The sequence below is a fragment of the Brassica oleracea genome, chromosome C4 (assembly GCF_000695525.1).
Source record: "Brassica oleracea var. oleracea cultivar TO1000 chromosome C4, BOL, whole genome shotgun sequence".
NCBI classification, from domain to species: domain Eukaryota; kingdom Viridiplantae; phylum Streptophyta; class Magnoliopsida; order Brassicales; family Brassicaceae; genus Brassica; species Brassica oleracea.
This window is the reverse complement of record NC_027751.1, coordinates 48,639,060-48,649,563: the sequence shown is the minus strand read 5'-3', so window position 1 is coordinate 48,649,563 and position 10,504 is coordinate 48,639,060. Positions and strand designations below refer to the sequence as shown.

Here is a 10,504-nt window from a genome sequence, read left to right as displayed (position 1 = left end):
CTTAAATGTTTCATACTCAAAACCATTCTTATGTGCACCCCTCTGAATTAGAACTTGCATGGCTACCTTAGTTCTGAATTCTTGACCCGTAACCAAATCGAGACCATCATCCCATTCTTCTTCTACTGCTGTCGTGGCTTCAACTACTGCTCTTGCAGCTTCATCTCCTGCTCTTGCAGCTTCAACTCCTGATCTTGCAGCTTCAACTTCCGCTCTTCCAGCTTCTTCTTCCACTCTTACTTCTGTTCCTTCATACCCATGCTCTAAATTCTCATGCATCTCAATGTCTTCATGTTGTTCGGGTGTGTAAAGCGCGACCACACCATCCATCTCATGATCCTGATCAGTTCCATCTTGCTCAGTGTCATCTTCCTCGGTCCCATCAGAAAGACCAACATAGCTATCATCAGTTTCATCATCATCTCCTGAAAGTGACATACCACCATATGTATCATCCATGTCGCTGCTGATCTCCACATGTAAAACACTTCTACATTTATCATGATTTACTTGCATGAGATAACCCAAAACGTCTTCATCACACCAAATATATGATGGATTGTTCGAATACAATACCATTGGAAAGTAACTAAGCTTCACCATCCCAACTCCATTTGCCTTAATCTTTCTACATATACTTTCAACCAATTCAGAATACGTAATCTCTTCCACAGCTGTCTTCATCACTTGAGTGTGAATTTCATCTTCTCCCGAGATCCATCTTCTCTCACCCCCATCTTTGATGTAACTTCCTCCGTAATCAAAACATATGATTGTAATAGGAGAGGCCATAGATTACCTGAAACAACATATTATGATTAGTCAACCGTTTAAAGAATCTAAGTTGTCCAAGATCTTTGGTACATACTCGATTTAGTAATACAAGTAATACAAGTTGTAACTTAGTAGTACTAGTAATTTCAGTAGTTTCTATAAATTTTCATTTTTGTTGATTTAACCCTTTTAACTGACCAAGGGGGTATTATACAACCCACAATATCGTCTACCAATATTGTAATGTATTATTTTGCTTTAAAACAGTGAAAAATTAGCAGAAATATACAAAATAGTCATAAAAAAAACATCATTTTCATACCAATATACCTAAAGCTTTAATCTTTCATCGGTTTAAGTCTGTTTAATCAACAAATAACGTGTTACAAAACCCACATTATCGTCTAACACCATTTTTATGTTTTTTTTCCTATCAAAATCGTGTTAAAAGAAGAGAACCTTCTTCAAATTTTATTTTCATTTTTCTCTGAAAACTTTCACGATTTTTACAGCTAAGATTTTTATTTTTTACGTTACCCATAACACATAGAACATAAGTAGCATATTAGTATGAAAATTTCATGTAAAAATCGTACCAATTTTCATCAAAATAACCTTCAAAAAGCGCCGATGGAGTTTGAAGGGAAAGAAGAATTCGCAGGTGGTTGGAAAAAAGGGAGTAGGATCTGAAAAGAGGGAACATATGGACAGCTGTGGGAAGGAGAGAGGTAGATGGAGTGTGGGGTCGTTTGTTAGGTGTCCATTAATTATTGACTTTATGTGGGAGGATGAGAGATCCGCTTTCTATTTTTAAAATTAGAAAGTAAGGTGTGAGGTTCGTGTTTTATTTTTAAAATTAGAAAGTAAGGAGCCATAAATAGATAATAATATAATAATTGAATGTAATAAAGAGAAGAGAAATATGATAGGGTACTTAGAAAAGAAGTGAGGTAACGAGAATACAAAATTTCCAACTGGGGCAATATAGATTACTTTCAGTGGATTGGACCGAAACAAAAGGATAGTTTTTTTCTTCTGTACCGGTTTGGTTCTTTTTCTTTGTACCAAATTTCGGTTTGGTTATCGAAGTGTATAAGAACAAAGATGTACACTCAAAATTTACAAAGAAGCCCGTTATTTATATAAATCTAAGCATTTAAAAGGCCCAATAAAAGCCCAAATAATTAGGGCGTCTTCTTTTAACCCCGTCTCAACTGATTCATATATATATATATAACACAACTAACTTCAAAAGTAAATAGCCCAAACAAAGTAAGCAGGTTGTGTTTCGTGTCATATAATAGACATGTTCTTTATTTGCGCCTACACGAAGATATGAGTTTTTTTCCAAATCCTTTTTTCTTCTTCAGTAGAGAAAATAAGAGTTCTTTTTTTGTTTGGCTTGAGTCGAGGTGACGATAGAAAATTCACTAGTCCCTGAAACATTGTGTGATGTTATTGTGATATCTCGACAGGTTCTGATCGACTCAGCCTTTTACATTTTTCTGAATTAGACTGTTTTGTTTGTTTATCTAAAATAGTTGAATCTGGGATGATGATGAATCTCATAAAACAAATGGGTAATTTGCGACTGATATTATATTGATGTTTATTCACCTTGGAGAACTGATTCTCAGATTCAGAGTTTTGTACTTTAAATTCTTGAGTAGATTCCAATTTTTTTTTTTTTGTTTTAAAGAATTTTTTATGTTAACAGTTCACTCAATCTAGCTGGGCAAATGATGAAATCATATTTCATGGGTAATTTGCGTCTGAATCTTCTTGATGCTATTTTTAATGAGAAGCTGATGCCCAGAAGTTTACTTCTTGTACTTAAATCTTTTTGTTTCAAGATCAAGAAAATAGTATATTATCAACTCAAGTGGATTTCTAACGTGTTTAAGCTTACAGTAAGCTCCAAAATCAAATGTAGTAATGATTATCATAGTAAGCTGTTCTGCGTCGATCCAACGGTGGCAGTTTGTTATCGTGGGTATTGTATCTGCGTTGTGACCCTAGGCTTCGCGTAAATGTGCTGTATCTCTTGAACTCACCGAACGTATAGACCGGGACATACGAGCAGGCCAGATACAAGGATTGCTTTTTAAAATTAACATCAACGTTCGGTTAGAATATAATTTATGCGCAGTATGCAACCAAAAGGAAAGATCAGTGTTTTTGTCCCATCAAATTGAGACACGAAACACAATCACGACAGCACTTAGAGACCAAAATGCCTACTGCTTTACATGAGATCTAATCTTTTTAATTCCATGATACGTGGTCAGTGTTGTACAAGAATGTTGATATTTATTACATTTATATATATTTAAAATATGTATGAAATTGTACTTCTGTCATATTACTATTATGTGTGTGTAATTAAGGGTTAGGTCAACTTTGGTCCCATCAAACTTGATGACCCTTGGGTGTGAATAAACTCCAACAAAATTTCTCTAGTGGTTCAGTGGGTAGCCGACGCGTTTTGACAATGTCCCTGCCTCACGAATCTACAAATAAACTCAAAAAAAGTAGGGTATGCCAAGTATGGAATTAGGAGTAAATCTCTTATATACTAAATCGCAAATCAGTCAACCAATCATATTTTTACATTTAGTTTATATCTAAAAATAATTAAATAAAAAAAGCTCTATAATATTTTGTCGCTGTACAATTTTGAAACCCTAAATTTTCTCAAGCATTACCACCACCATCAAACTGCCATACCATGACACGATTCAAACTGCTTATCATCTATATAACTTTTAATAATTCAATTTACTTAATTTATTTGCTCTCCCTCTCTTCTCTCTTTCTTCGTAGTTTCTCATTTTTAATCATTTTCAGGTTTCGAGTATGGCAAAAGAATCGATACAGGTTTGTAGCTACTTTTATCCAGGTTAAATTTTCTATTCTTCACAAATTTTCGCATGATTCACATTAAATTTTCAATTGAGTCCTCAAGCTTCATTCTTCAAACACTACTAAGAAAGCATTGTCTTTATTAGATAATCAAAGCATTATCTTTATAAAAACTTGGGGTGTTCAATCCGGATATCGGTTCGGCTTCGGTTCGGTTTTTTCGGTTTTTTGGTATTTCAGTTAGTAAAATATAACTACCATTCTAAATCCATATTTACTTCGGTTCGGTTCGGTTTATATACCGTCGGTTTTCGGTTTATTCGGTTTTATACCAAAAAACATAATTCTTTATTTTGGGATCATATTATATGAATTTTAGAGTCTTGTTGTCAACACATTCATTTATTAAAAAATATTATAAGTTTAAATAAAAGAACACAAATAAAAAATGTTTCTATCATCTAATAAAATAATCAAATCTATAATTAAAATCAAAGATCAAAATTTTGATAATAAAAATAAAAAACAAAAAATAAAACAGAAGCACGAAGCACAAAAAATAAATTATTATATTTTTTCATATTTAGCATTCATCAAAGTTATGTTTATTCTATTAAACACGAAACTCTATTCGTTTATAGATATAAAAAATTGTGAAGAATTTCCACTAATTGTTATCATCAAATTTATAATTTTTATTTCAATTTAATTAGTCAATGCTAAAGCAAAATGATCAAAAGAAGACTAAGAAAATAAGAAGCATGTTTGCGATGAATTGTTATTTAATTATAGTTCAAGTGTTTTACAAATCAGGACTATTTTATTACTGTGAAAAATATGGTAATAGTTATTAGCAAAAAAATTAACTTATGATTTTCATACGTTATTATAAAATATATACATATTTACATGTTTCTATTTTTTGATCGGTTTTATTCGGTTTATTCGGTTTTATCGGTTATATACCGAACCATATCCAAATCCTACGAGTTTTTTAAAATCATATCCATTCGGTTTGTATGGTATATACCAAATCCAACCATATTATCTATTTCGGTTTGGTTTGGTTCGGTTTTGCCATATTGAACAGCCCTAAATTAAAAACCAAAGCATTGTCAAAGTAATAATCAGTATCGCAAATTTTATTATATAATTTTTTTTGGGGTAGATTATCATTTTTTTTCTTTGACCAACAAAACAAAAGATGAACTATTAACAAATCTGTTTTCTTTTGGTTGGGAATATAGATTTAAGACATCACATCTATAATTCGATTTAAATATGAATGTGAGTATTTTAACACTTTTCTTTCAGGTAACCATTGAACATGTTTTTTGAAAGCGGGAAATTTTGGTTTATTATGGTTATAGGACAAAAGAAAAGCTAGACGAATATCTTTTTGGTAAAAAGCTAGACGATTATCTTACCACTGAGAAACGTGAAAATGGCATATAGGTGCTCATGTGGGAATGAGATTAGGCCAATTGCTAATAGATGTATTTTAGTTAGTTAATTATAACTGTAAGTTGTTACAATTTTTCCAAAAAAATATATACAAATTGCTACGGTTTCCTAGATACATTATCCATCACTTATGGCTTTATTTAGACAAGACACAAGTATATATTACACTCGGGAACAATATATACTCAGACAATCTAATTTATTGATAAAATGTATTTTCATATGTAACTCTTTCAAACTCTACGTTTCTGGAAAATAAATATGGCTATTTGTACAATTGATCGGTTGCAAAACTTTGATTTAAAAGTAAAAAAAGAAAAATTGCCAAAAAAAACAAAAAAACACCCTTACTGTCCCAATGGTATAAAACCAACATGAAGTTGTTCCAATGGTATAATATTTTTCATAATCCCAAAACTAACCCTTTAATTAATCAAATTAAACAAAATTTAAAATTTTAATTTTTTTTTGACGTCTGATTAATTATGCTATTACAACGATGAAAAATATTACATATACGATTTTACAGCCGACAATTCTACCATCATATGAGAATGCACGTCTGAGATCCATGTTCGATGATACGCATTTGCACCATGCTGGGGACCTCTTGTAACCATTTTTCTCCATAATCTGCATAATTTTTGTTTTCTGTAGTTTGAACTCCACACCTCCTGGTGTAGAAGTATTAATGAACTTAAAAAAAGTTAATGAAAAAAGAAAAAGAAAAAGAAAACACATTAGAAAGGCAAACCAAGTTTTAGGAAATTATAATATTTTTAGGAGATTTTTAGAATATTTCTTTAACTGGAAATTCATTAATTTCTGCAAAAAAAATGAAGTAAGTTTATCCGTAGAAGGTGTCTTTTAAAAGTTTAGAACAATGATAAAAATCCTGAATGCAGTTTCTACTTCAAGTAGATGTTAGAGTAGATAGTAGATTTTGCATTCCCGAAACATTATAATACTTAATAAAAGTAGAACATGCATTCGGAATAAAAATAGCTATCTTTATGATTAGTAGAATTCACATTCCTCTAGTTTAGAAATTAAACAAAAAGTAGAAAGTGCGTTCTACAAAAAGTAGATGAACATGTTTATTCTGGAATTCGTTTTCTACTAACTCATTTTTCGTAGAAGACGCAATCTACTATTAGTAGAACGTGTTTTTCAAAAGATTTTTATCAAGTTTTTGAACCAAAAAAAATTACCAGCTTGTGTATATGGGTGTTCTATTCATTGTTTATATTTTTAATATTTTTTTTGATTCACAAAACTATTTTATTTCATTAATTTTCAGAAATAAAAAGGAGAAAAAAAATAAAAAAATGGCCAAAAATTATTTTATACCATTGGAACAACAAGACTGTTTTTTGTTCTTTTTGGCAATTTTCCCAAAATAAAATGATTTTTCATGTTTAGATGATAATAAATCCAATTATTTGTTGTTTCCTATGTTTTCAGTATAATTTCAAAAAGTCACGCTTAACCTTTTTTTTTGAAACACTTTTATTACATGTAACTCAAATATTGATTTAGAAATATATAGTTGATTTGTTTTCTTTTTATGAATTAACCAACCCGCGCAATTAGCGGGGACAAATATCTAGTTATTAACTGTTACACAAAAAGTCATGTCCTTTAAATTATACATCTAAAGTAAAACGCGGTTCCGATTTAAAATCAAATAAATTTGCTTTTCTAGATATTGTGAGGAAAAATATAACCTAGAATTTCATTTTCCTGTATGATAAACATTTGTAAAGGGTTTCTTGGCTGTGACTTATGAATAGTGAGTGGTAGTTGGAGTAGCGACTTTGCCAATTCTTGACGGCACGTAAAGTTTTTGGACAAGTCAGACTTATCGGTTATCTACAAATAATTTATATTACATTACATTAAAATTGTTCATCCGTGAATTATATATAGACGTTTGAAGAGTTTAACACATTAGCAAAACTAGGATTAATTATTTCAAAATTAATAGTATTCTGAATAATGGATAAATTTGAATATCTGTAACCTAAACTGAAACAAAGTCTGAAAATCTTGATTAACAAGTACTACTTATTAAAGTATATTTTATACAATAAAGTTTGGTTGAGTCTCTCCTCATGCGTCGACGTCATCACTGACCTAAGAGCATTTTTGGACATGTGGCAACTAAAAAATTTCAACTATCGATGTCATTGTAAACTTATTATGGGCTTAGTGTATGTTTTGCTGTTTAGATTGAAGTTTCGTTTGAGTTTTTATAAATCATTTTGTCAAGCCCATTAAAACTTAGGGGTTTTTTCGCATTCAACAACCTTCGTAGCTGACGGTCAATTTTTCCAGAAAACTAATCGACAATGAACTCACCGTAACGTCTCAACCTCCTAATATGTTCAGCGATTTCTTCTTTAACCTCTGGCTTTCATCGTCTTCTCATCTACATTTTCTCTGTCAAGCTTTACGAATCCCCAATTTGAAACGACTTCTCGGTTATTTAACACCATTATGTCTTTCAATCATGGATCTCAACTAAGTATTCATTAATTAGTCTCACAAAACTCTTGAATCTCATAGCTATTTACCATCTCTGCCTTTGTGTGTCTTGTCGTCTCGCAGTGTTCAATTATACCTAAGAAAGTAAAAATCTGCAAGGAAGTTATAATCATGGCAAATCCTCAACTGCTTCTTTCTGAGTTGAAGATAATTATGATGAGATGATGTTACTCGCCAACACAAACACCTACTTTCCAGGTCAGTTTATAAACTTTTCCTCCATTTTGTATGAACTTTATGCATAGGTTTGACGATGAGAATGTTTTATTTATCCACAGTTTCACTCCATATTGGTTAGATTAAATTCATTGGTTTGACGATGGAATGATTTACTTATTCACGGTTTCATATTAGATATTGTGTGTGAAGTCATGGGGTTCAAAACCACCTATAACAGTGAACTCCAGAGTATTCAGAGTTTTATGGTTAACATTCAGTTACCACAGTAAGTTAAAGCCTCACTGCTTGGAAATTTTGGTTAGATGCACTGGTTTTTATGGTTGTTGTATCAATTATGAAATAACAAACCTGTACCAATCTTCAGGGGCCGACTATTTGTTTAAGTGTGTTCGATGGGATGGTCACTCTCCTTCATGAGAAATTGGTGGCCTCATGTGTTGAGCCTAAGGTGTTTGGAGGTACTAGAATTTCTGGCCAACTTAATCCTGTTAATCATCAACTTCATGACGTGGCTCCTAAAGTTTTTACTTTTAATTTCATGGCAGGTAGTCTCATCCTAAACGCACCCATTTCCACTACGACAAAGAAAGTGTGATGCCAAAGTATTTATGAAGAGTAAGATTAAATCCCTCTATTTGTTCTTTTAACTAAATTCATGTTTTCCTATTCACCTTCTTAAACTTTGGATTCAACAAAAAAATTTCCCATGATATCGCTACTTCTTCTGGTTCAATACGAAGGTGTACATAAAGTTGAGACCATCACTGTTGCTGAGCTTAACGTTTATGTCCTTAACTCTGACCCACATGCCACATGTGCTATTTTAACAATCTTCGTCTTTTGTTGATTATTGTCTGTAAACTAAAATGCTCTCTAATCTATTTGACCACAGTATGTGGAGTTCCTCTGTGCTGGTGAAGTTGATAGTATTGATATCACTAATGAGTGGTGTTACACCTCCTGCTTAAAATTCTATAAAAAGCTTCAGAGCGGATTATAATACTCACATATGCAGCTTGCTATAATGACAACGATGTTGGTGTTCTCAGGTGATCATGCATAGACTGGCGCTATTTGGGTCTCTTAGAAGTACACATCTTAGTTGCGTTTGTAAAGTAACAACCACTGAACGATTTCGACGTTGTGATTTCTGCAGGTTTCATGTTCACTTCTCTGTGTCAGATGGGTCAGAATCTGCTGGTTCGTAGCATTTGATGGTGAGATGATCAGGCTCACAGATGCAAGCTTCAGAGGTTGCCTAACTTATGGTAACAAATACATTTATTTACTTAAATTCATAGTTAACATTTGCTTGATATTTATTTTCATAACTATTTTGTCTTCAATGTATTTCATTGCAAAAAATACATAAAAGTGAAAAAATAGTTATTGTATTAATTCAAGGTTTTTCATTTTTATGACCTTTTCCAAGTTTTTTAATCCTAATTCTACGATTTTTCTGCGCAAGTTCATGTTTGTAGAATAATCAAGCCTACATTTTTGTACAGGACCCAGGTGTGGATGACCCAGATTAGAGACCTCTGCCACAGTGCTTAAAGAATTTAGTTGGCATCACCTTGACCGGTTGAAGCTTTCTCCATTCAACTTCTTTTCAAAGCATCAGCCCTTCACATATCAAGGATCTTCGACAGCAACCAACGTCCTCCACTCCTAAACTTTGCTGGAAACGTAATTTTAAGCAGTTGGTAAACATGTTTAAAAGTTATTGTTCTAAGGTCTTCAGCCTTTTATATTGTCTAGGACTTAAGTCTTTTACTTGTCTTTGTGCAGGGAGGTGCCAATAACTTTGGCGATGATATGCCAGGAGCTGGAGCAGTTAAAGCTCAGCCCTCCAGTAATGTTACTAACGTTATCCCTCTAAACCACACTGGTATGGTTGCTTGTAGCGTTACAGAGGAAGCTACATGGGCGAGTAGTTGCAGTGTTGTAGAACCTGTTTCGGGTGGAGTCACAGCTGACGGTGCACAACTTCCAGAGGATGTTGACGTCGTAAAAAACCATGCAATGGTTAGCTTCCCAGCTTTGGGAATGTCCAAGCTCAATGCCCGTTACTGATTTTCCTTTTTTAAATCTTTTTAGCTTAAATAAATTGTCTACAAACTCCTTTCTATGGTTTATTTCGGTCTTCTTTTTGTTGATTTCTATTTTCTTGGCTAGGTCATCCAGAAACCTTTTGGTCGCAAACTTATTTTATAAAACCCATTTATAAAAGCTTATCGTCTATTAGTTTTTTTTTTGTCACAGAAATTTCATTAATAATAAAAAGAGAGAATGGACCCAAAACATGGCCCAAACTCAGGAGTCCATTACACATAAGAGAAAATATGAAAATTTGTTTTAAACTTTTACTTAGCCAGAAACTTGATATCAAGTCTTACAAAAACGATTCGGAACAACGCAGTATATTACTACGGAAACAAAACCTCTGATTCATTGATGATCAAACAATAACAATGACTAACGTCTAAACCTTAATCGTTTTATATACATTCAAACAGTCACACAATGCATTTGGTAAGGAATTATAGATAAGTAAGATGTTGATTACAGTTAAATACATTAGGTCCGCTTAGCAGGTGCTTGCTCCTTAACGGATCCCCTAGAAGAACGTCCGCTTGATCAACATATTGGATGAGTTCCCAGTTATGGACTGATC

At 32.6% G+C, this 10,504-nt stretch overlaps 1 protein-coding gene across 1 annotated transcript in view; it reads right to left on the bottom strand.

The window, feature by feature from the left end:
- The window catches only part of LOC106339116, a 2,785-nt gene extending 1,289 nt beyond the window's left edge, over positions 1–1,496 (bottom strand). The window contains exons 1-2 of the mRNA XM_013777927.1: positions 1,371–1,496; positions 24–799 (exon numbers count right to left, since the gene is read on the bottom strand). Coding sequence (XP_013633381.1) covers positions 24–792 — 769 coding nt within the window. The 5' untranslated portion in view covers positions 793–799; positions 1,371–1,496. The remainder of the gene's footprint in view (positions 1–23; positions 800–1,370) is intronic.
- Positions 1,497–10,504: the final 9,008 nt, after the last annotated feature.